Source organism: Ovis aries, chromosome 24, assembly GCF_016772045.2.
Source record: "Ovis aries strain OAR_USU_Benz2616 breed Rambouillet chromosome 24, ARS-UI_Ramb_v3.0, whole genome shotgun sequence".
Lineage (NCBI taxonomy): Eukaryota > Metazoa > Chordata > Mammalia > Artiodactyla > Bovidae > Ovis > Ovis aries.
In genome coordinates, this window is record NC_056077.1 from 18,468,964 (window position 1) to 18,494,222 (window position 25,259).

At 46.2% G+C, this 25,259-nt stretch overlaps 2 protein-coding genes across 2 annotated transcripts in view; both read right to left on the reverse strand.

Moving 5' to 3' along the window:
• Window positions 1-139: 139 nt before the first annotated feature.
• Window positions 140-16,184, reverse strand: UMOD (uromodulin). The gene is made up of 11 exons (XM_004020811.5): window positions 16,154-16,184; window positions 14,524-14,717; window positions 12,612-13,388; window positions 12,409-12,516; window positions 10,496-10,704; window positions 9,368-9,516; window positions 6,582-6,827; window positions 3,622-3,784; window positions 2,934-3,015; window positions 1,726-1,767; window positions 140-668 (listed from the first exon to the last, which is right to left on the reverse strand). Exons 2-11 carry the CDS (start codon window positions 14,615-14,617, stop codon window positions 607-609), a joined length of 1,932 nt encoding a protein of 643 aa, XP_004020860.2. The 5' UTR covers window positions 14,618-14,717; window positions 16,154-16,184; the 3' UTR covers window positions 140-606.
• Window positions 16,185-20,271: 4,087 nt separating this feature from the next.
• The window catches only part of PDILT (protein disulfide isomerase like, testis expressed), a 46,923-nt gene continuing 41,935 nt past the window's right edge, over window positions 20,272-25,259 (reverse strand). The window contains exons 9-11 of the mRNA XM_027961794.2: window positions 24,542-24,720; window positions 21,392-21,481; window positions 20,272-20,639 (exon numbers count right to left, since the gene is read on the reverse strand). Of these exons, the coding sequence (XP_027817595.1) occupies window positions 20,409-20,639; window positions 21,392-21,481; window positions 24,542-24,720 (500 nt within the window). The 3' untranslated portion in view covers window positions 20,272-20,408. The remainder of the gene's footprint in view (window positions 20,640-21,391; window positions 21,482-24,541; window positions 24,721-25,259) is intronic.

Sequence of the window (25,259 nt, forward strand, 5' to 3'; positions counted from 1 at the left end):
TTATAATGACTTGTACTTTTCCCCTTCCAGACCTTAAGCTCTGGGAAGGCAGAGATTGCTGTATCCCCAGTACATTGCCTGGATCATAGAAGGTGACCAGCAAATATTTCTTGACAGACTGAAAGGATAGATGGATGGATAAAGTTCAGAGACGGTGTGCATTTTATTTAAGCTCATAAAACCAGAGTTGAACCCAGTCTGTGACCAGACCATGAAGTCCATGAGGGCAGGAATGGAGTCTGGTTTTTCTCACCATCAGATCCTTAGCACCACGGACAGTGCCTACACAGAGCAGGTGCTCAATAAATAATTGTTGAATGAATGAATGACTCACGGACTGAGCTTTTTTTAGTTATTATTTTGCAATACCCTTTAAGGAGATAGGGGCCTCGTGAACAGACACATCACAAGCCCCATTTTGAGAGAAAGCAGCATTTATAGACATAGGCTGTTTTTTGGTAGCAAGGATTAAAGGGGAGAAAAATAGGAGCAGAGTGACTGAAGTGTGGGCTCCTTTTTCTATGAGTGGAGTGCTAGCCTGCATCACCTCGCCAGTCAATAGAAAGTGAGTTGGTAGCCACAGAGTACAGGATTTCCAGCCACTGATCACAGAGACGTCAGGGTCAAAGTGGCCGACAGAAGCAGAGGCAGCCAGACCTGTAGGAGCTCTGAAAAGAAAGAGATTACAGGGTTGCTGCTAGTACTGACATGCACATTTTATGTGCAAAACTAACATAAAATTCCTCCTCTAAATTGACCAATTAGGAAAGGACATGTTCTCTGAGCAGATCAGCTAGAAAAAGGAAGTTTTTCCTTTACCTGCCCAGAAAACCAGTTAGGAAAAGGTGCCCTCCCAGATGGGCCAATCTGAAAAAGGCAGCCTTTCTGCAGGCACTAGCTGATAGCCACTCAAAAGGGTACTCCTGTGAAGTGACCAACCTACTCAACCTTGGTGACCCTGAGGGATAGTCACAAAGGGCAAGCCTCTTGGGGGCACCTTGGTCTCCAGGACTGAGCTCACTGATACTGGAATGAACTAACTCATGTCAAACACTAGGTTGGTGTAACAACCCACTCAGATCTAGATGCCAAGAGCCAAAGAGAGCAACAATTACACAGATTCACTTTTCATCCAGATTTTCAGACAATTTAGCAGCCATAAAAGTCAAGGGCCATTAAAATGCTGCCAGTCTCTGGTCTTTGTGGTCAGAGGAGCAGAGAAGCAGAAAGCAGAGAATTTTGTTTGTCTGCCATGTTCATCCTGGCACCAAGCATCCTGACAAAGGTGTTGGAGATGCCTCTTGAAGCTTCAGGAAATGCCCAAGGTGCAAATCACAGTGCAGTGTGCTTGTCCCCTGCGCACAGGCGTGTTCAAGCATGCGCACGTCTGCATATGCAGATTCACACACAAGCAGCTGCAGCTGTCATGGCATTTTGTGTGTGAGTATGAATATGTGCATATGACCTCGTGGGTGTGTGTGAAAAGTCTAGGCGATGTTTGCTCTTGTGCACCTGTGTGTGCCTGCGTCTATGTACACTGTCCTGGGACAACACAGGTATGTGTGCACATGTGCAGCCCCAGGCCCAACACTTTCCACAAATGCAGTCACCTCTTCAGCACTCAGGCCAAGCAGATGGGGCATTCCAGCACATTCTAGGCCAACAGATAAAAGCCCCAGATGAAGGTTTTGGTCAAGTCCCTGTGCAAAGAGGATCTGAACTTACCCAAGCTACTGGGAGCAGCCCTTGACACTGCAGCCTGGCCCCCTGTGGGAGGAAACAGAAGGATCAGTGTACAGGAAGCCTGGAAGAAGCCCCTTCCATCTGCTCTTCCTTGCAGCCAGAGTGTGGTCTTTTAAAAACCCCAATCTGGTCATCTCACTCCCCTGCTTTGGACCCCTTGGAGGCTGCCGTCTCCTTTCAGGAAAAAGGGCCCAAAACCTTAGCAAGAACTACATGCTATTTATATTTCAATTAGAAGAAGGAGAAAGGGAAGGGGAAGGAGAAGAAGAAAAAAGAGAAGTACTATCATTGGAAGGACTGATGTTGAAGCTGAAACTCCAATACTTTGGCCACCTGATGCGAAGAGCTAACTCATTTGAAAAGACCCTGATGCTGAGAAAGATTGAAGACGGGAGAAGGGGATGACAGAGGATGAGATGGTTGGATGGCATCACCGACTCAATGGACATAAGTTTGGGTGAACTCTGGGAGTTGGTGATGGACAGGGAGGCCTGGCATGCTGCAGTTCATAGGGTTGCAAAGAGTTGGACACGACTGAGTGACTGAACTGAACTGATAAGGCCTCACGTGGTCTGGTCCCCCACCTCCATCAGCTCACCCACACCAACCTCTCCTCCTCCTTTCAGCCCACCTGGCCAGTTCCTCTGACACCCTGGGTTCCCTCCTGCACAGGCCTTTTTCTCATTCTCCACTCTCTCCCGGGGATTCCACCCTCTTTTCCATTTCCCCTGACCCCTGTTACTTAATCCTTTCTCAGTTTTCAAACCTCATTTCCTTTCTTCCCCAGTCCTCCAGACTAGGTTTGCTTCCCCTGTGGCAAGAGCTCAGAGTTCCTGATCCATGTTCACGCCTGCACTTATCACAACTCCAGAGACACATGATTATTTAAATGATGTCTCCTCTACTGGTCCATAAGCGGCACACGAGCCAGGCTTGTACCCATTGCTGCTCATCCTGAGCCCCCAGCCACTAACACAAGCCCTGGCACAAGGCAGGCATGAGAAGACAGCTGTGCAATGAATGAGAACCTGCAGGAGGAAGGCAGCTTATAGTCTACCCCGCCTCACAGGATTCACTTGCTGCAGCTCTTCGGACCCCAGTAAGATCCCAAGTGCCAGGTTCTCTCACCTCTCCTCATCTCCAGAGAACATTTCTCATCAGGAACATGGAGAGGGGAGTGCCCTTCTTACCCTTCCGTGTGATGGGACCCAAGTTCAGGACACGGGTTTGGTCTATGATGCTCCCACTGCGGAATCTGGTCTCAGGGCAGGTCTGCAGGGAGATGGTGACAAAGAAAGCTTTCCACAAGAGAGACTGAATGAGGCCCTGCCGTGGGGAGCTGGGTGCACCCTTCATAGGAGCAACCTCTTGCCTCAGGCTGGGACTTGAGGATGGTAGACGTAGGGGTTGTTAGGAGATCTGTATACATGGGTTAGTGTCCCCGCTCTGCCACTTGTTAGATGTATGATCTTCGGCATACATTACACTTACATTTTCTAAGCCTCTCTCCCCATATGGAAAAAGGGGTTAATAAAATACCTCCCTTATAGAGTTGCTGCAAAGTATCAAAAAGTTAACACACACAAGTTGCACACAGTGCTTAAAAATGTCAGTTTCTGCTATTAGAACACAAGCTTGCAGATAAGTGAGAGGTTTACCAGCCTACTGCAGCCCCCTGATCGCACCCAGCTTCCCCACAGCCTAGTCTCCTGCCTGGCCATGGCAGCCTCGTCCTATAGCTCTGACTACCCCCGTACTAAAATGGAAATATGGCAGAGACGTTTGTTTTCTTTTAACCTTGTGGCCAAGTGTCTTCGGTTACGGGAGTTGGGTGTGAGGGTGTGACAACGAGACTGAGGGAAGGGAGGTCTGACTCACGGGTCTGCACTTTTCATTCATGGAGTCACAGAGATACACTTCACAATGCAGGTACACCAGGTCGTAGTTTCCAGCAAAACGGAACATCTGGACAGAAAACCGGCCCTGAGGGGACTCCCCATTCTCCTCCACTTGGATGGTTGAGTCCGCAGCGCGTGGACATCTGGGAAGCGTACATCATATACCACGATTGGTTATGCAAACATTCTGGGGCCAGACTTCCTGGGTTCCGATCTCACTCTGTCACTTACTAGCTGTGTGACTATGGGCAATTTACGCAATCCCTCTGAGCCTGTTGCCCTATCCATGTGCGAGGAATAATTTACCTTACATCGTGAGATAATTGCGACAATCAAATGAGTTAAAATTACAAAGTAAACAGCATCTGCCGTACAATAGGTGCTACATGTATGTAACTCTAAAATACAAATGTGAACAGTTCAGAGCTTAAGGACAGCTACTTAAGGATAGTAAGTAAGCACTTAAGTAAGTGTATCCTTAAGTAAGCACTTTTTGATTTCCCAGGAAATGGCATTCAGGAGTCATTACCTACCATTTATTGGCTATCTACTAGTGTCTGGTGTTAATTTTAACATTGGAAACATCTGAGCACTGAAGGCTGCTGGCCAAATTGGGGTGTGTATGTGTGCTCATCAGCACAGATTTCTACCCAGCACACCCAAACACACAGAAACTCAAAACTGCACGTCCAGAGACTCACGTGGGTGCTGGGCTGGATCAGGGTATGCAGGCTCTTTGAGCAGGCAAATCGGGCATCCCTTCTGCTCTTTGACACTATCCGCTCAAAACGGACTTCGAAAAGGGGCTGAAGGCTGACTGCACAGGAGGACCGAGAAAGGAACTTCTCGGGATGGCATTCACTTTGCTCTGTGTCCCCTACAATTCAAATCTGACTCCACTTGGAGAAAGAAAAGCCCTGAGGTTAAAGGGACCCACCGTACGAAAAGCAGAGGGAGAGGCAGCCAGCACTGCCCTTGGCAGCTCCAGGCAGTCAACCCAAGTAAGGCGCCTACGCGTCTCCTCCAGCTCCTAAGCACCTCCCCAGCTCATCTCCTCCTTACACCCCTGTGATATTCTGAGCATCTCACAGACTGGCAGTCCTCAGCTTAGCTCCCACCCATGCCATGGCAGAAACACAGGGCCAGAGCCAACACTTGTGCATGCTTTGTTTTCAAGACTTTTTAAGCTTTTCACAATATGCATGCTTTACCTTTATACTCAGATACACACACACACACACACACACACACACACACACACACACACAAAGCTTAAAAATCCCTGCACAGTAGATTTTCTTCATGCCTGTTTTGCATATGAGAACATGAATATCCAGATAGATGAGCTGACTTGTATGTTGAACTAAGAAACAGCAAACCCATGCTATAAGCCCAAGTCTCCATGATGTCCCAGGCAAAGTCATGTCAGGATTTTTCAAATTCCAGTTCTTTTTTGCCTAATGCAGAAACCACCTCCCTGAATGTTTTCCTGTTTACCAATATCTGTACTATTATTTCATATTATTATATTATTATTACTATTTTTCTTTAAATCTACAAATGTTTTTGTAGAAATACATTTATTTTTTAAAAGGATCATGACCACAAATAGCAAACCAAGGGCTTCCCAGGTGGCAAAATGAAGAATCTCCACCTGCCAATGTAGGAGATGCAAGAGATGAGGGTTCCATCCTGAGGTCAGGAAGATCCCCTGGAGTAGGAAACGGCAACCCACTTCAGTACTCTTGCCTGCAGACTTACGTGGACAGAGGAGCCTGGCAGGCTACAGTCCTCGGGGTCACAAAGAACTGAGCGACTGGGAACACAACACATTACTTGCCATATATAAAACACGACCATACATACACAGTCAGACACTGCTATGACATTGTACTTCGACACTGTTGATTGTAAAAGACCCCCAAAAGACTTCTGCTCTCCTTTCTTTTTGTTGTAAAGGGAGATTAGCAAATAACAGAAGTGTGAACACCAGATGAGCACCCAATTGAGCCTTTTCCCCTTGACGCGACCAGGCGGATTCTAAGAGAGCTGAGACAGAAATAGGCCAGGGTCTCCTGGGAGCACTTTCTCTGACTGCACTGTTAAAACAGCAATTCCCCTCCCTTTTTTGTACTTCACTTTTTTCTCTATAGCGCCGTCATCATTAACATGCCATGGATGGCACTTTCATTTAATTGTTGATCTCCCCACTTAGAATATCAGCGATAAGGGTGCAGAGACTTTTGTCTCTTCTATTCACTGTTATGCACATAGCCTGGCACACAATAAGCCTCCAAAAATATCTGTTCAATTTATGAATGAAAATGTGAGCTACTTTCTCACAGTGTGGTTACTGTTTCTCTAATGTGTTTGAGTCAAAAGCAGTCCATCTGTGTCCTCCCTGTTTCAACTGACCCTTGTCTAACCATGCCTCTACCGTACTCCTCCCAGCCAAGTGCCAGCCTGCTCCTGTCCAGGGCCTCCCTTTCCATACGTTCCTCATCCTTTTCTGAATCCTAGACCCCCTCTGCCATCTGATGAAGCCCATGCATTCCTCATCAAAAGTAATGCTTTCAATGCATACACTAAATTACATAAGTTAATTTTAAAAAATTAAATATAATTCTTAAAATATTAAACTTAATACATCATATATTTACATATCTGGATATAAATATATATTTACAAGTGCATGTATTTGATATATATCAAATAATAAGATCTAGTTGAAATTCTAATACTACAATATAGTAACTAAAAATATTGACTTGTGCAAATGTCTTCAAATGTCCTGCTAATACTTTTCTGGTTTGTTGCCTATATCATAATGAATGACAATGCTAAATTTCAGCTACAGGTGAATGAATGTGAAGATGTACTCTGTATCCATCCAACTCTAAAGACCCTCCCTGGCCCCAGATTCCATCCAACAGGCCTTACCTGTCCTGGATGATGAAGTATTTCAAGGGGTCTGTGGCATTGCTGCTGGGCGTGGCATAGCAGTTGGTCATGAGCAGTACAAACCGGGACAAGTCGCCCCCATCCAGCATGGTGCCGACGTAGAGAAACGCCTCGGTGGACAGGGTCACAGAGGAGCCTTGGAAGGGCTGTGTGTAGGCAGGGCTCTGGAAGAGCGCCATTCGCACGGTGAATGTGCCGGTCCCGCCCATGCTGATGTTGAGGGCGCTGCAGGGGGAGAGAGGCTGGTGAGAGAACCAGAACCAAGAGCAGCAACAGATAGGCCACTCTTTCTGATCTGCGTTCCTGGGCAGTCCCTGGCAGTTCTTTGGATTTTAATCCAGCAAGAGGACTGGAATCCACCAAACATTGCTCTGCAAAATACAATAGTCACACACAGGTCACCTAGGGATCTTGTTGAAATGCAGATTCTGGATCTGTAGCTTTGGGATAGGGCTCAAGGTTCTGCATTTCTAATAAGCTCCCAGGTGACGCTGCTCCTTCTGATCCAGAGATCATATTTTTCTGTAACACATCCACCCCCTCATATGGTGGCCCTTGCATTTAAGTGTGGCAAACACATTCTCAAGGGAATCACCGAGATTCCTCTTTTGATCTTAATATAGAACAGTTTTAAAAGATGGGCTATGAGTCCTACAGGCCTTAGTCAGAGTTCTGGTTCCACCTACAGCAGGAGATTGGGATTTTTAAAATGCATTATTTTAAATCACATTAAAAACAGCCACACTGATGGCAACTCCATGGGGATTATCCTACAAAGGACACTGAAAGACTGATGCCCCAGGAGAGGCAGTACATGAGAAATAGTAATGTGGAAGTCCATTTTAGAGGTGAGTACTGGGTTATTTGTTCGGACTTGGTGTTTGACTGGGATGAGATTCCTAGCTTAAGCCAGAGAGAGATCTGCATACAGCTGTTTTGTTCCCTAGAACCTAGCAGGTCTGGGACATGGCCACATTGTCCAGGTGATGTTCCACACAGAGGCAGACAAGGAGCAACTGTCTTCCTTCAAGTCAGCCAAGCACCTTCATCAGTGGCAGGTGCCCTTCCCCAAAGCTGGTTGGCCCAGAAAACATGTGACCATGGAGAAGCTTCAAAAAAAAGGTCACGGTAGAGTGGAGGCTCTATGCCTGATGGCCTGGGTTTGAATCCCAGCTCTGTAACTTACTGTCCTCTACCACTTTGGACAAGTTACTAAGCTTTCTTTGAACTTCAATTTCAATAATAATAATACTTACACCTTCTAGGCCATGCTAAGATTTCAATGAGGTGTTCCAACTAGAGCACTTAGCACAATGCCTGACATATGGTCAGCTCTTGATAAACACTTGTTATGAACACAGCTCTAATTTTTTTTCCCAGTATCTGCATCACTGGCTTGTGATTCATCCTATTCAGAAATGTTCAAGTTTCTTTAGCAACAGGATCCTTTTATTTTTTAAGTAATAAAATTGATAAAGAAGATGTGGTATGTATACACGATGGAATACTACTCAGCTATAAAAAAGGATGAAATAATGCCATTTGCAGCAACATGGAAGAAACTAGAGATTATCATACTAAGTAAAGTCAGAAAGAGAAAGATGAATATCATATGATGTCACTTACATGTAGAATCTAAAATATGGCACAACTGAAGCAACCTATGAAGCAGAAATAGACTCACAGATATATAGAACAGAGCTGTGGCTGTCAGGGGAAGAGGGGTGGAAAGGGGGGTTGGGATTAGCAGATTTAAGCTATTATACACAGAATGGATAAACAGCAAGGTCCTACTGTACAGCACTGGAAACTAGAATCAATAATCTATGATAAACCATAATGGAAAAGAATATAAAAAAAGAATGTATAGAAATTAACACAACACTGTAAATCAACTATACTTCAATTGAAAAAATAAAATTAAAATTAAAAACGTTCTCTGGTTCACATCCCCAAATCACCTCCTTAAAGACCTTTATACTCCAAGAAGCATAATTTGTAAACCCCTCTTTATTCAAATTTCTCCTATTTACAGAGAAAGAAACTGAGGTCCAAATGTGGGGTACAATTTGCCCAGTCCCATAGCAGGTCTGAACTGAGACCCCTCGCTTCTTTCCTCTGGTCCAATCACCCTGCTGCTGCTGCTGCTGCTGCTAAGTCACTTCAGTCATGTCCGACTCTGTGCGACCCCATAGACAGCAACCCACCAGGCTCCCGCATCCCTGGGATTCTCCAGGCAAGAATACTGCAGTGGGTTGCTATTTCCTTCTCCAATGATGAAAGTGAAAAGTGAAAGGGAAGCCGCTCAGTCATGTCCAACTCACAGCAACCCCAGGGACTGCAACACCAGGCTCCTCTGTCCATGGGATTTTCCAGGCAAGAGTACTGGAGTGGGGTGCCATTGCCTTCTCCCGACCACCCTACCCCTCAGGTAAACCAGGGACCCTAATATGGGTTTTACCTCTGTGGAGCACTTTTGTACATTACCGCTAAATCCATTTCACATACAAGAAGACTGACACCTAGAATAAGGCTATCAATTTCCCAAAGTCATTTGTGTGATAGAGCCAGGATTTGAAAGTGGGCTCCAGATTTCTTAGCTGGGCTCCTCATGGACTCTTTTTGGAGTCCAACACTGCCTCCCAGCTGACCACCTCCAATCAGCTTCTTATTGATGGCAACTGACAGAGAAGCTGAGGTCCTGGTGGCCAAGGATTTGTGGGGTGGAGTTGGCCAGGGACACTGGGGACCCTCTCTGGCCGCACCTGACCATTGGCTGCAGGGAGGTCTTCAGGCTGACTTTCATGTCCAGGGGATAGGAGCACGCAAAGTTGATTCTGATGTTGAGGTCACGGATGATGATCTCATCTGCCAGGTAGAGAGTGTTGCTGTATGTGGCGTGGGTCTCATTCCTCTGTATTGGGGTAGGAAGGTGGGGGGGAGGAAGGGCAGAAAAGGCATAGAATTTGAGTAGGATTCAAAACCAAAGGCATTGTAACTGCTGAAACTACCCTCCCACTTTCAATGAGCACAAGTCATGAGCTAGGCACCCCCTGCCCAAGGTGAATGTCCCTACTGCATCTTTGCATGGATCCTTCAATGACCCTGAGAGGCAGGATGACCACCTCCCTAATACAGATGGAAGTTCATGGGAACTGGGCAACTTATCCATGGTACAGGGGGTCTAAGAAGCCTGGGACTCTTCCCATCACCTCATACCTCCTCTCGCACATGCCAAAAGACTAAACATCACATACTGGGTCATCATTAATGGCAGATTGTCAAAAGGTCATATTTGGCAAATGACAGTTATTTCCTTGTTTCTTATGGTTTTTTTTTTTGTTTTTTTTTTTTTTTGTTTTTGTTTTTGTTTTTTTTTTGTCTGTGGAGGATGAGGGAGATGCGAGGAAGCAGAACCCAGTCACACAAATGTTTACCTCTGGGTCCCTTTGGAGGAGGCTTCTGTAGCTGAGGCCCTGGTTCTTTGAACACTGAAAGAGACTCTGCCTCCCAGGAACCATCAGAGACAAACAGATCTGCTTTTGAACTCAGCGCTGATACCTACTGGCTTAGAATAGTCATTGCCCTGTTGGGGCACTACATTTCCCATCTGTCAAATGGGGGACTGTCACTATGGATTGTCCTCTTTATTTGAAACTGACATTTATTGGGCATTTACTTTGTGCCAGTCATTTGTCCTAATCACTTCGCACACAGTAACACCTTTAACTCTCCTAACCCTATGAAGGAGTTACTATTACTCCATTTTCAGTGGAGGAAGCTGAGCCACATCCAGGTTAAATAACTCACCCAGTTCACACAACAAGTAAGTGGTGGGGCTGGGCTTGAACCAGGCAGCGCTCTGACCCCGTCCCACACCGGCCAGAACGTACCGTCATCACTGTCCCACAGCGGCCATCCCTGGCTGGGGTCACCACGGACATCCAGTCCCGGTCGCCCCTCTCGGTGAAGCCTGAGCACTGGCTGTCACGCAGGTACATGAAGACCTTCTCAAACCCCAGATTCTTCAGCTGGCACTTGCTCAGGGACAACTTAATGTCATCAACCCCACATTCCAGCCTGCGCTCCAGGAGGGAGACATCTGAAATGGTCAGGGAAGGCAGGATTGGAGGCCTGTGACCACAATTCAAGGTTCAGCACATCCGCAAGACCCAGGTCCAGCTAGCCAGGTTGGCCACCAGCTGGAAGTACTCAGAGTCATGCTGTGGTCTCCCCTCTCAGAGAGGTGGAGACGTGAGACTGGGTTCCCAGTATCACTGGATGGATCCATGTGACTAACCACCAGCCCATGTTACCCTAAGCGTAGGCTGTACACAAAGAAAAGTAATACATTTGGGTCATTCACTGCTCTCTCTGTGTGCTCAGACGTGTCCAGCTCTTTGCAACTCTATAGACAGACTATAGCCTGCCAGACTCCACCAGCCCCAGCACTAAATAACATTGAATCCTAGTAAAACAAAACAAATAGCAAGCAAACAGAGCTAACAAGTTAATGGTAGTTTCTTTCCATCCTTTCTGTATCAAGGGGACAATCTTCAAGATTTGCTAATGTTTTTATTATTAACACCATCAGTTCAGTTCAGTTCAGTTCAGTCGCTCAGTCGTGTCCAACTTTTTGTAACCCCATGAATCGCAGCACGCCAGGCCTCCCTGTCCATCATCAACTCCCAGAGTTCACTCAGATTCAAGTCCATCGAGTCAGTGATGCCATCCAGCCATCTCATCCTCGGTCGTCCCCTTCTCCTCCTGCCCCCAATCCCTCCCAGCATCCAGACACTTGCTAATTTTCCTTGAGATCACAGAGAGCAGAACTCTGGTTAAGTATTTGCAGCATATAAAGAGATCCAGTTAGATTTTTTAAATTAAAGTATTACATAGTTGCTGAAATTTAACAACTTTCTTTCATTGTATTCATTATTACTGCTGCTGCTGCTGCTAAGTCACTTGAGTCGTGTCCAACTCTATGCGACCCCATAGACAGCAGCCCACCAGGCTCCCCCATCCCTGGGATTCTCCAGGCAAGAATACTGGAGTGGGTTGCCATTTCCTTCTCCAATGAATGAAAGTGAAAAGTGAAAGTGAAGTCGCTCAGTCGTGTCCGACTCTTAGCGACCCCATGGACTGCAGCCTACCAGGCTCCTCCATCCATGGGATTTTCCAGGCAAGAGTACCAGAGTGAGGTGCCATTGCCTTCTCCTTATTACTGCTACTACAGACCTAAGATGTTACTTGCCACAGATAAGACACAGTAGTGAACTTCAACATTCCAAGTTTACTTAAAAGCAGGTTGTGATAAAACCAAGACTGGAATTTGGGAAACACTAGCCTGCTTCAATCATTATGTATACAGGAAACAGGTTTAGAGATGGCCAGGGCCCTGCTCAGGGTCTTCATCTGGTCAGTGGAGGGCCCAGTTCAAGAAACCACAGACTGCTGGCCAGGCCTGTGTTCTTGTGCTCTGGGAATACAGCTCAGTTTAGCCTTTGACCAACAGGTGGCAACCTCCTCTTATCCATCAGGATTTTGGGGGCCTCCGAAAGAAGCCTGGGGGTGGGGTTGTTTCTCAAGCTCTGGAAGCTTATGGATCAACTAAGGGGAGACTCCAGGAAGCCAGAGAGCTTCTTGCTGATTTTAATGGGTATTAATGGGACTGACTTGCCACTCCGACTGGATAATATGCACACCCTGGGTCATCCCCACAGGCCCCCAGTTCACACACGGGAATGTGTCCCTCCCCAGGTCCCTGGCATTTCTGAGTACCACCCCACCTCCCCACCGGCCTCACCGGTGACGTTGAAGTCCTGTTTGCACTGGCAGTGCCATTCGCCATTATCCGATTTGCAGTCCTCATCCACACGGCACTCCTCACACGTCCCCTCCACAGAGCTGGGGTCTGCAGGGTCACATATACAGTCAACAAGGATGAGCTCCAGTCTCTCGGGGCGCCCATAGGGCCCAGGGCGGGGTTGCTGGGAGACACCCACTCACCTGTGCAGTAAGCCAGATGGCACTCAGGGGGCGCCGTCAGGTTGTACACGTAGTAGCCGCCGGCACAGGCCTTCACTTGGACAGGGGCGTCCCACAGGCAGCAGTCGCCGCTCCAGTGCGCACAGGCCACGCGGTTCACGATGCCCTCGTCGCTCGATGGGTGCGTGCCGTTGAGCCACATAGGTGCGGCCGTGTTGCAGTGCAGGACCGGCACGCAGGTCTCGGGCAGGCGCACGCCGCCCTGGCCCACGAAGCGGTACCAGCCGCCCAGACTGACATCACAGACGTAGCCGGAGCCGTACTCTGTGCTGCGCCAGTATTCGTCCAGGATGTGGTGCGCCTGGCAGGGGTCAGCGCACACTAGCGCGTCACCCTCCCGCACGCAGTCTAGCCCAGGCCCGCAGGAGCCCGGGTAGCACTCACAGTGCCTCCCGTCCCCCACGTAGCCCGCGGGACACACGCATGAGTAGTTGCCCTCGCCATTGATGCAGGTGGCCAGGGCGTGGCAGCGGCTGAGCCCTGGCTCTGCACACTCGTCCACATCCTCGCAGCCGAGCTCCGAGCTCAGGAGGAAACCTTCAGGGCAGACGCATGTGTAGGAGCCCAGCGTGTTCACGCAGCTGTTGGTGGCGGAGCAGTTGTGCGCCCCCAGAATGGCGCATTCATCCAGATCCGCACACTCGAGGCCGTCGCCAGTGAAGCCCTCCTGGCAGGCGCAGGTCGTGGCAGCCCCGTCCACCGTACAAGTGGCATTGGCGTGACATTCAGAGCAGCTTTCTGCAGGCAGAGAAGCCCAGAGTGGGGACCGCTTGGCCACTGTTCACCAAGAGACTCTTTCCATGGTCCTTAGGGTTCTTTGAGACATAGCAGACCCCCTTTGAAAGAAACAAATAAACCTCCCCCGATGTCTAAACACCCACCTGCATTCTTGTGTTAAGCACTGCATTCAAGCTGTATCATCTTTTCACCACCTTTCCACCTTTCACCTTTCCACCACCAGAGGAATAATGCAGAGTTCTTGACACTTCGTTAAGGATTTAGGGAACCCTGCCACCCCTTCCCCAACTTGGTATATTCTATGCCTTTTGCTCAGATCTCCTTCCCTGCCTCCCCTCTCTACCTAGCAGGGGCACTGACACTTTGTGTGTTTCTCTGTGACAATAATAACAGTAAAGATGGTGAGTTCTCATGTATTAAGCACTTAGGATATGCCAAACACTGGGATAGGCATTTTCTATCCATTATCTGATAGAATCCTCTCCAGTGGCCCTGGGGAATGACTTTTGTATTTAGCCATATTTTGAGGGTGAGGAAACTTGAGATTCAGAAGGTTTAAGCTACTTGCTTCATTGGTAAGCAGCAGAGCCAGGACACAAATCGAGGTTGCAGGACCACAGTGTGTGTGTGCTCCACGATGATATGATGGTATTTACTGTTCCAGAGAACTCCAGTTGGGGGTTGTGTAGAGGTGTCTAGCTCCCTTCTCCAACAAAAAGCTACCAGCAATGTGCAACCCAATGGAAGGGTCACGTATGTGTGAAAGGGGATGTCTTTGGGTACCACACAGGTATGTTCACATCTCTTGTGTGGTTGAGTGTGTTCTTGACCTTCCAATAAAGTGCCAGGACAGGGGGGCTTAGTGATGTTCTAAACTTTTGTCTCTCCATATGTGATCCAAGGATCACACCATCAGCATCATCTGGGAGCTCGTTAGAATGCAGAGTCTCAGGCCCCACCCCAGGCCTACCAAATCAGAATCTCCGTTTTAGTAAAATTCCTGGGTGAGTCCTATGTACATTAAAGTATAAGAAATGAATTTAGAATAGACTATGCAAATCCCAAGCATAAAAGGAGAGGGACTGAGACCTCTTCTGCTGACGGTGACACTGCTCTCTGCACACACAGCACTTACTTGCTGATGAGGTGTCAGTTGCTGCAGGTATGATGACCCAAGAGGTCACCACCACTGCCATCCACATCAAGGTTGGAGAGAAAAGACACTTCATCCTTTCTGCTCCTCACAGCTTCTGGTCTAGGAAGACTTTCCCAAAGGCAAAGAAAGGCTGGCCTCTTGAGATTTCCTTTCTGTCTCTGATCCCTGAAGTCCTGTGAACAGAGTCAGATGAGATAAACACATGATGGAACTCCCTTCCCCACAGTTGGGAAAAGTGCTTTGTTTGTGTACTGTGCAAATCCAGGAGATGCCATTTATATGAACCACAAAAAATGTGTAGTGCTGTGGTCCTTGCTTTGGTAGAGTTTTCCCCTCTGTGGCCTTATTCTTAATTCCCACCACATCCCAGCCTCAGTTCCCCAAGCCTCAGTGCATTTGAAAGAGCTGAGTCTCTCATCTGGAGCAGGAACCTGCAAGATATGGGGGTGGGTGTTCTGGACTCACCATGTTATTGGAGGCACCCTCCTGATCCCCTCATGGAAAACTCTGAACTTTCCTAGATGCATTTATTCTTTCAACAGAAATTTATTAAGTAGTTACTATGTGCCAAACAGGAAGCTAAGCACCAAATGACAGACAAGGTCCCCAACTTCATGCAATTCACATAGTATAAGGAAGTGACTTGAAATAAGTAGTTTGAGAGGTGATTAATCTTCATAAGGTGTTTTAATGTTTCCAGAGTGCTCAGATATTATTTCACTCACCTGGCAAAATAGTCTAATACCCCAGTTTTTATAGCAGCATAATAAGGTGGCATGGTGGTTAAAGGCATAGGACCTGGAAGCTGCAACAAGGATTTGAACTCCTATTTTACCAATCACTATGATTGGTAAACTCACATGTGACATTGGGCAATATATTTCAATTCACTAAGACTCAGTTTCCTCATCTATGAAACAGAGATTATTGCTTGCACAATCTGAGTGGCTACAATGCATTAGGTTCAGTGTGAAGTCTCCTGTTAGTAAAGAACCTGCTTCATAGGAAAGTGTTTTACAAACCTTAGTGACCATGATCTGCTATAAGGAAAATATTTTATGCCATGATCCAGTACAGTTGCTAATACACATATACACACATGCACACAAGAAATAAATGTTTTATAAAACAATTCTTACCATTACTATGTGCATTCATTGCTGATATATCCTACTGTCTCTAATTAAAAGAAAATTCTGAATGTAACCCACAAATGATGTGAACTATAGTTTGGCTAATAACAGACTGCATATTATCATCCCAGTATTAACAAAGATGATACGTGCAAAGCAGGTTCAGAGCAGATGCTCTTGTTCACTGCTCTATCCATCCCCAATGCCTGGTATATAATAGGAACTTCACTAATATGGATTGAACAAATGCAAAAATTGTAGTCATTGTTGTTAGGGAAGTGCAAGATCAAAGAGAGGGGAGTTGATTTACCAAAGCCCTTAAAGTCAATAGTCAGCAGAGTAATGACTTATCCTAGGTTTGATTCAAGTGTCCAATCTCTTCATTTCCAGACCCCCATCCCTCAAACAGAATGGGAGCCAGCAAAGACTAGATGGGAGAAGCGGCTAGGAGAAGTGAGAGCTGCAGATAGCCTTACCTGAAACCAGAAAGGTAGAATTAATCCTTTTACAAGTAGGTGACTTTCATATCTATATATATACATCTGTCCCCCACTGGCAATCTCTCCTCCAATGATCCTCTGGTTCTGTTTCTTAATTATTTTAATGGGGGTGGAATATTTTTCCCTTTTGACACAGTGTTTTCCTTTTCTAGGCTGTGAGGTGGTTGTTGTTCTTTTCCCTAATAGGTAGAGACCCCAAATGATTGACATTGGGGGTCACAGTTGTGCCCACAGTTACAAGGGCTCTGTTTTATACCTTTTGGCAACAAGAGGTTCTTTAGTTAGAAATTAACTGAGTAAACAATTCCAAGGGCCTGGGCTTTTCTTGGTCATTGAAAAGCACAAAGTGGAGCCAAGCAGAGGCCAGAATCTGAAGCCAGGCTGCTCCAGGAGAAAAGGGGTGCTCATTGTCCCCACCCGGGTGTGTACTTGTGGCCACTCAATTCCAAAGCAAATGCCATCCTCACGGGTTCAGCCAGCTCCCCTGGGATCCCAATGTGATCAGGAAAGGAGCTGAGAATGGCTGAAGGTCAGAGACAGCAGACATCTTTGGACCAGATGCTCTGTGAATCAAGACATTTGAATTCCCATGAAGGAAGGTCCTTGAGAAGTAGATAATTTTGTAGATGAACAGACTGACTTTGGAGTCAGTCTATCTGAATCCTGGTCAGTGTTTTCTGTGCGCCAGTAATTTTCCTTCCAGAGGTAATTTTCATCATCTGTAAAACAAGAATACCCGTGTCCTAGAATTGTTATGGCCATTAAAGGAGATGATGCAAGCTAAGGCATATAGCAATGGTACCGTCTGTGGAAGTCACTGCCGATGCTGTTTTGGTGATGTGCAGTCATGGGGCAGAGAATGACAGGGCTTGGTTCAGCCTTAGGTCTCCGGACCTAATTCCATGTTAATGGCAATGCCATACTGAGAAAAATCAGGTGCATGTGAACTCAGGCTGAGCAGGAAATATGACAGTGATCCACAGCATTGCCTCTTTGAGGGCTTTCTCCTTCTGTCTGGCCTAGTGCTCGGGTGATGATCAGCAGCGGCTCACTCACCTCCTCAGGGGAATTTCATAGGAAAAGAGGTAGCACAGTTTTCAGCGATGTTTCTTCCCAAACAGCACCCCAGAGAGAGCTATAACAGTTAGTTTACAATCCCAGCACAGTACTCAGCCACCCTGGGCATTAACTTTCATCTTTGTGGAAAAGTGAGAAATATCTTATCATTATTTACTTTTGCAGTTCTTTGATGAAAAAGGAAGTTATCTTTTCATTTGCTTACTATTTATTCTTTTCTGAACTGTTTGTATCCTTTGCCCGTTTATCCCCCATAAGAATGTGGGGGTTTTTTTCCCCTTTCTTTGCTATAACTTCAAAAGAAAATAAAAGTTCTTAATATTCTTTTTCTCAATCCTAGATGGTGAATATCATTTCTGGTTGGTGAACATGAGGCTCTGTCAAAACCTAAGTCTGGGTGTCTTTAAAGGATTAAAGATGGAGCTCCAGGTAGCTCCTGAAGTTGTCTGGGCAGTGATCTTGGGTAGGAAAATAGGGAGTTTGGGCTGAGACTATTCTGAAGTCTAATAACCAACCACATTATTCAAGTTTTTGTGTTTGATGCTTTTACATCTTGATACTGGTGATTCTGGAGGCACTGCCCCACTGAGGATGAACTAATGCCTTGGAGATAGGTAGCACTGGAGATATACCTCGCCATCTCTAGGAATATCATATTCCTGAGAGCATGCCTTTCACATGCAAAGCAGCCAGTCTAGAGCCCACCGCCCAAGCTCTCCCCTGTCAGGCTCACACTCAGGACCAGGTACCAGGTAACTAGGGACAATTTCCAAGTCCCAGAGCCTACTGACATTATTCCAACTAGCCAATCCTAAACCTGCTTACCTTGCCTCTTCTGTCCCTTCCTATGGAAACCACAATAAAGGCTACATTTTCAATTATAGTCAGATTTTCCCCTTGCTTCCTCTGCCTTCTGACCAACTCTAGCACTTTCCTGTGTGGCCCCTCATGGCATGATATATACCCTCCTCTTAGGACCTGAGAGTATACTAAACTATCTTTTGATGACAGTTATCTCCTGATCTGTTGCCTTTGTCAGGCCTGAATTATAATAATATCTGTATTTTAAAACAGTAAACATCACCTTGATTCAACATAGCTAGATCACCTTGTGGTATATTTCTCTAACTGGCTATTTTTCCACTCTTTGTTCTTCCCACCCTTCCCCGCCCCCACCAGCCTCACATACTTGATGAGGATATGGCAACTTCATTGGAGTCATTAAGCCATGCCTCCCACATCTCCATCTACCTGCCTCTGGCCTCATCTTCCACATCCACTCTCCTTTCATAGAGACAAAGTCCTTCTGTTAAAGGTCTTTCTCTCCCTGTATGCTCTAATGACCTCCCAACAGAGAGTCATCACCTGCCCCACCTACCCGTACTGTATTCACCAATCTGAGCCCCCACTTCCTAAGGCCCCAGTTGCATCTGGGGGACAGGCAAGTAGCACACCCATTTTCTGGCTCATGGCCAGTCAGGAGCTCTGTTCCATGTGATTTAGTTCCACGTGATTTCCTAGAAGCCCCCAGGGACCCCTCCTTCAACTGGCAGCCACATGGCTTTAAGGCTGAAGCAGGTGAGCTTTGAATCGTGTCTTGAATACTAATACCTGCTCCTGCCAGGGCAACTGGTTCAGGTGAGTTCCAGGGCCGCAGGCTGTTCCCTGCTTAGTCTGGATGTGGACAGGCTTGGGTTTGGGGAAGGAGAGACTGGGGCACAGGCTACTGAGGCCTGATTAAGTATAATCAGCTTTTGCATTACATAATGGGAAGGCTGTGGAGAGGCCCAGGTGGGTTGTATAGACTTTAGTCCCTAAAATATTATGCTTTCCTTTTATCAAGAGGTCTATTACACCTGAATTAAGTGAATGTCACAAACCAGCAACATGAATATGCTGCTGCTACTGCTGCTAAGTAGTGTGAGTTGTGTCCGACTCTGTGCGACCCCATAGACGGCAACTCACCAGGCTCCCCCATCCCTGGGAATCTCCAGGCAAGAACGCTGGAGTGGGCTGCCATTTCCTTCTCTGTGTGAGTGTTATCTCACATGGCAAAAGGGTCTTTGTGGGTATAATTAAGATCAGCATCTTGAGATGAGGTTATCTGGGCAAGCCCAGTGCAATTACAGTGGTGCTTATGAGAGAGAGGCAGGAAGAATTAGAGTCAGAGGAAGCAGGAAAAGTGAGGATGGAAATAAATGGTCAGAGTGCTTTGAAGAAGAAACCATGAATGGCAGGTAGCCACTAGAAACTGGAAAAACGGGGTAGCACCGTAAGCTCTCATGATATGGCTTTGAAAAAGATCACTTTAACAGCTTTAGGGACTATGGATTGTGTGTATGTATGTGGGGGGGGCCTTGGAGGTACAGAGCAGCGGTAGAGGGACCAATTAGAAGATTTCTGTGGCTGAGACTGGTGGCTGGAGATGGGAAATAGTGGATGGAGTCACATGGAAGGAAGTAGGAGGAGTCACGTGTTTTGGTGGCATTACTTTTACGGTAATAAAAGGAAAGAAGGGACTTGAGGGTTAGCCTAGCATATGGTTGCTTACGAGAATGGGTCATTTTGAGATGTGAAAGACTAGGGAGAGATTTTGGGTCAAATCTCTTTCCTACTGTGCTAAAATGAAGCATACAAAGATCATTCCACCTCTTTGAAAGCATCAACCACCCTCTCTGGGGATCCCAATGTGGTAGTAGTGATGGTGATGAGTGCACCATCTGTGGAGTGAGATCGCCGAGAATCATATTTCAAGGGTTTTCTAGCCTTGTGATCCTGCCTTGTGATCCTGGTTGCTCAACCTCTCTTTGCCTCAGTTTCCTCATCTGTAAAATGGGGATGATGAAACCTAGCTCTCAGTGAGGCTGTGAGAACTAAGCGAATGCCCAGTATGTTGTAAACACTCATTTAATGTTACTATTATAGCTTCCCTTGCAGCCCTATCTGAATTTGAGGCCAAACAGCTCTTCTAAGGCAACACCAAACAGAAAAAAGGTAATGAGTAACACGGGGCCAAAGACATTCAAGGGCTTTTATTATCCAGCCTCCACCCACCTACCACAATGTTATAGAATTTTATTTGGAGTAGATCAACTCAGAAAATGATGCCAGGATCTGGAAAATGGGCACCCTCTCTTCCTGGCTTTAGAGAGCCTTACAGTTCTTCCTTCACTCTTGGTTTCTCCGCCTGTGTTGGAGGTTCCTTTGGCTCAGCTACCTTCTCCTCCTCAGCCTTTTCTTTCAGTTCAGTTGGCCCTTCGAGCTTGGTCACATTCTCCAGCTCAGGCACATTCTGTTCTGGTAGCTCTTTCTTCATAAAAATTTCCTCCTTTTCCTCCGCTAATACCTCCTTTTCTGTCTCTTCACTTTGCTCAACAGAGAGTAGCTATTTAAGAAAAGAAGAGAGGGAGGGAGAAAGAGTTGGAGGAGGAAAAATAAATAGAGGCAAGAATTATGCAGTAATTGTCATTGCACTGCCAAGCAGCCTTTCACTGCTCTAAGCCCAGAGGTGCCGCTGCCCCAGGCCTGGCTACTGAGATTCACTCCAGAACATGTGCTAGGACTACTAAAGACCTGGTATTATTAATAATACTTTGTTTGCAAGCTGAGAAGGTGTTAGCTGAGAGCTGTGGAGCAGTCACTGCCCCTCCGTGGGGAAGTGCCTGCTTGCGAATGAAGCAAACAGAGGAAAACAGGGATGGGGAGACAGAAAATGACTCTGAGCTTCAGAATCCACCCACCTTTGATGAGCTATAGTTTCTGACATTTGCAACGGAAAGCGTCCTAACTAATACAGATGACCCCTTCCAGCAGATGGCCTTACTGAGGCATGGACAGAATTAGGAGGGAATGGAGACTGTAGAACAATGCCAGGGTACAGGAGCCCATCAGGACATGTGGTTAAGCACTCAAGAGTAGTGGACCTAGGGAAGCAGCCTGGGAGCTGTGTGAGACCTTGTCCTTCTGTGTTTCTCAACTCTGCCTTTCTAATAGCATGTGTCCTTGAAATAAAGTCATCCAACCTCCATTCTCTGCCACAAGATTGTAGAACTCTTGGCACCCTCTTTCCTAATCTATTGAGCTCTTGATGGTTCTGTGTGGGACAGAATGGTCTAGGGTACTGCTGTTTCACCTTACCTCATCTTCATCCTCAATCCGAATCTTGACTTGACTTTCCAGGAAGTCAGAAAAGCCCTTCAGGGTATGTTCACCATTGTACAGTACAGCCTAGGAAGAAAATGGAGCAGAGCTGAAATGGTAGCCTCTTCCTGAAGGATACTCAGGGATTGCTCCACAGACAAATCCAGAGTCAAATTCCTAACAACCTGAGTGCAGTGAGCAAGTTACTTAACATCTCTGAGCTTTCATTACCATAAGAATAATGAAATATCCTCCATCATAGGGCTGTGATGTAGTCGTTCAGAGCAAGAACTATGGGGCCACACTGTTGGAGCTCAAACCCTGGCTTCACCACTTGGCAGTGTTGTCTGGAAGCTTAACCACTCCATGACTCAGTTTCCTTAACTATAATGTGAAGATAATAACAGTCCCTCTCTCATGATGTTGTTATATGGATTTAACGAGTTACTATGTGAAAAGGAGGCTTCCCTGGTGGCTCAGAGGTAAATCTGCCTGCAATGCAGGAGACCTGGGTTCTATTCCTGGGCTGGGAAGGGCCCCTGGAGAAAAAGAAATGGCAATCCACTCCAGTACTCTTGCCTGGGAAATCTCATGGACAGAGAAGCCTGGTGGGCTTACAGGCCATGGGGCCGCAAACAACATGCAAAAGGCACTTAAAACAATGGTTGATATGCTATTTTATTACTAAGGAATAAGAATATTTGTTTTACAAAGTGTCTGGCATATGTTCTTGCTCAGCTATCACTAGCTTCCTTTCCTTTTTCAGTCTTTAAGAAGATTAGGAAACTGCTTACTGCCCTCTGGCTGTCTAAACTCTTTTTCAGATAACTGAAGATCTGAACCAGGTCCATCCACCCTTTCAATCTAGCCTCATTTTCCATGTGCATCTTCTACACCAGGATGATATCTCTTTCAAAGTTCTGTGGTTAGCCTTCTGCCTACCCCCTTGTTTATATTATACTCCCTACTTATAAGTCACACACTTCTGATTTAAATCCCTACCATTCTTCAAAGTGTCATATTTTCATGAAGACTTCCAGCCATATCTGCCCTCCAGAATCTTCCATATTTAATGCCAAATGCATTTGGAGATGAGGCCATACCATGACTTTCAGTTCAGTTCAGTTCACTCAGCTGTGTCCAACTCTTTGTGACTCCATGAACCGCAGCACGCCAGGCCTCCCTGTCCATCACCAGCTCCCAGAGTTTACCCAAACTCATGTCCATTGAGTCAGTGATGCCATCCAACCATCTCATCCTCTGTTGTCCCCTTCTCCTCCCATCTTCAATTTTTCCCAGCATCAGGGTATTCTCAAATGAGTCAGCTCTTCACATCAGGTGGCCAAAATACTGGAGTTTCAGCTTCAACATCAGTCCTTCCAATGAACACCCAGAACTGATCTTCTTTAGGATGGACTGGTTAGATCTCCTTGCAGTCCAAGGGACTCTCGAGAGTCTTCTCCAACACCACAGTTCAAAAGCATCAATTCTTCGGCATTCAGCTTTCTTCACAGTCCAACTCTCACATCCATACATGACCACTGGAAAAACCATAGCCTTGACTAGACGGACCTTTGTTGGCAAAGTAAAGTCTCTGCTTTTTAATATGCTGTCTAGGTTGGTCATCACTTTCCTTCTAAGGAGTAAGCATCTTTTAATTTCATGGCTGCAATCACCATCTGCAGTGATTTTGGAGCCCAGAAAAATAAAGTCAACCACTGTTTCCACTGTTTCCTCATCTATTTGCCGTAACGTGATGGGACCAGATGCCATAATCTTAGCATTCTGAATGTTGAGCTTTAAGCCAACTTTTTCACTCTCCTCTTTCACTTTCATCAAGAGGCTCTTTAGTTCTTCTTCACTTTCTCCCATAAGGGTGGAGTCATCTGCATATCTGAAGTTATTGATATTTCTCCCAGCAATCTTGATTCCAGCTTGTGCTTCTTCCAACCCAGCATTTCTCATGATGTACTCTGCATATAAGTCAAATAAACAGGGTGACAATATACAGCCTTGATGTACTCCTTTTCCTATTTGGAACCAGTCTTTTGTTCCATGTCCAGTTCTAACTGTTGCTTCCTGACCTGCATATAGGTTTCTAAAAAGGCAGGTCAGGTGGTCTGGTATTCCCAACTCTTTCAGAATTTTCCAGTTTATTGTGATCCACGCAGTCAAAGGCTTTGGCATAGTCAATAAAGCAGAAATCGATGTTTTTTCTGGAACTCTCTTGCGTTTTCCATGATCCAGCAAATGTCGGCAATTTGATCTCTGGTTCCTCTGCCTTTTCTAAAACCAGCTGGAACATGTAGAAGTTCATGGTTCATGTATTGCTGAAGCCTGGCTTGAAGAATTTTGAGCATTACTTTACTAGCATGTGAGATGAGTGCAATTGTGTGGTAGCTTGAGCATTCTTTGGGATTGGAATGAAAACTTTTCCAGTCCTATGGCCACTGCTGAGTTTTCCAAATTTGCTGACATATTGAGTGCAGCACTTTCACAGCATCGTCTTTCAGGATTTGAAATAGCTCAACTGGAATTCTAGCTCAACTGGAATTCCATCACCTCCACTAGCTTTGTTCACAGTGATACTTCCTAAGGCCCACTTGACTTCACATTCCATGACTTTACCCAACACTTAATCATACTCTTCTTGGGACCTGGGACCTTGGTTGTGATTCTTTGACCTTCTTCCCCACATACCAAAGTAGCATGAAGTATGTATTCCATGAACACTGGTGATGTTCAACAGCTCTAAAACCAAAGTGTAAAGTACTTAATTGTCTCCATCATGAAATCTTCCTTCTTCTGGTACCACTCCACCCCCAATACTCACATAGTGACTGATTCCATGTAGTCTGAGTGAAGCTCAGCTCTAATACCAGAGGGAAACATTTGACCTAGGCCTGACCATCAAAACACCAGCATCCCCTTTACCACAATGATTGGGTTAGGGGGACCCAATCAGACTGAGTTGGGAATTTTCTGAAAGCTAGTGGAAATTTTTCTCTAACTTGAATATGAAAAGATAATAAGAGTTGGAGCTGAGAATGAAGTTGATTTGCTAAAAGGTAGAGGGAGACCGAGAGAAACTGAGTCCTTGACAATAATATAACATTTCCAGTTATGTGAATCCCAAGAGCCCCTCACTTTTTGAGAGTCAGTGGGGAAGAGTCTGAAGAAGGGGTACCGTTCCCGGTACGTCAGCTCAATGTCATTTGCCGTGATGTCGATCTTGGCAATGGTGACTGTGGAGTGGTTTTGATACTTTCTGCCCAACTCTTCCAACACTGGGAACAACGCCATGCACTTCTGGGACCAGGGTGCATCTGGAAAAGAAAGGCCATCACTCAAGCTCACACTCATAAAGACCCTGAAATCCACACTCCCCCATAGACACCATCACCGTGTTCCACTAATGGTCTGCTGCCATACAAATTGCACTGTCTCTTTTAATAGCATGTTAGGTTTTCTTGGGCTTCCCTGATAGCTCAGTTGGTAAAGAAACCACCTGCAATGCAGGAGACCCCAGTTCGATTCCTGGGTCAGGAAGATCCGCTGGAGGCTACCCATTCCAGTATTCTTGGGCTTCCCTCCTGGCTCAGCTGGTAAAGAATCCACCTGCAATGTGGGAGACCAGGGTTCGATCCCTGAGTTGGGAAGACCCCCTGGAGAAGGGAATGGCTACCCACTCCAGTATCCTGGCCTGGAGAATTCCATGGACTGTATAGTCCATGGGGTCACAAAGAGTCAGACACGACTGAGCAACTTTCACTTTCACTTACTTCACTTAGGTTATCTTACATTTCAGCTATAGTATCTGATCATCACTAAATAAACTAGAAAAAAAAATAACCTAGTCCCCCTT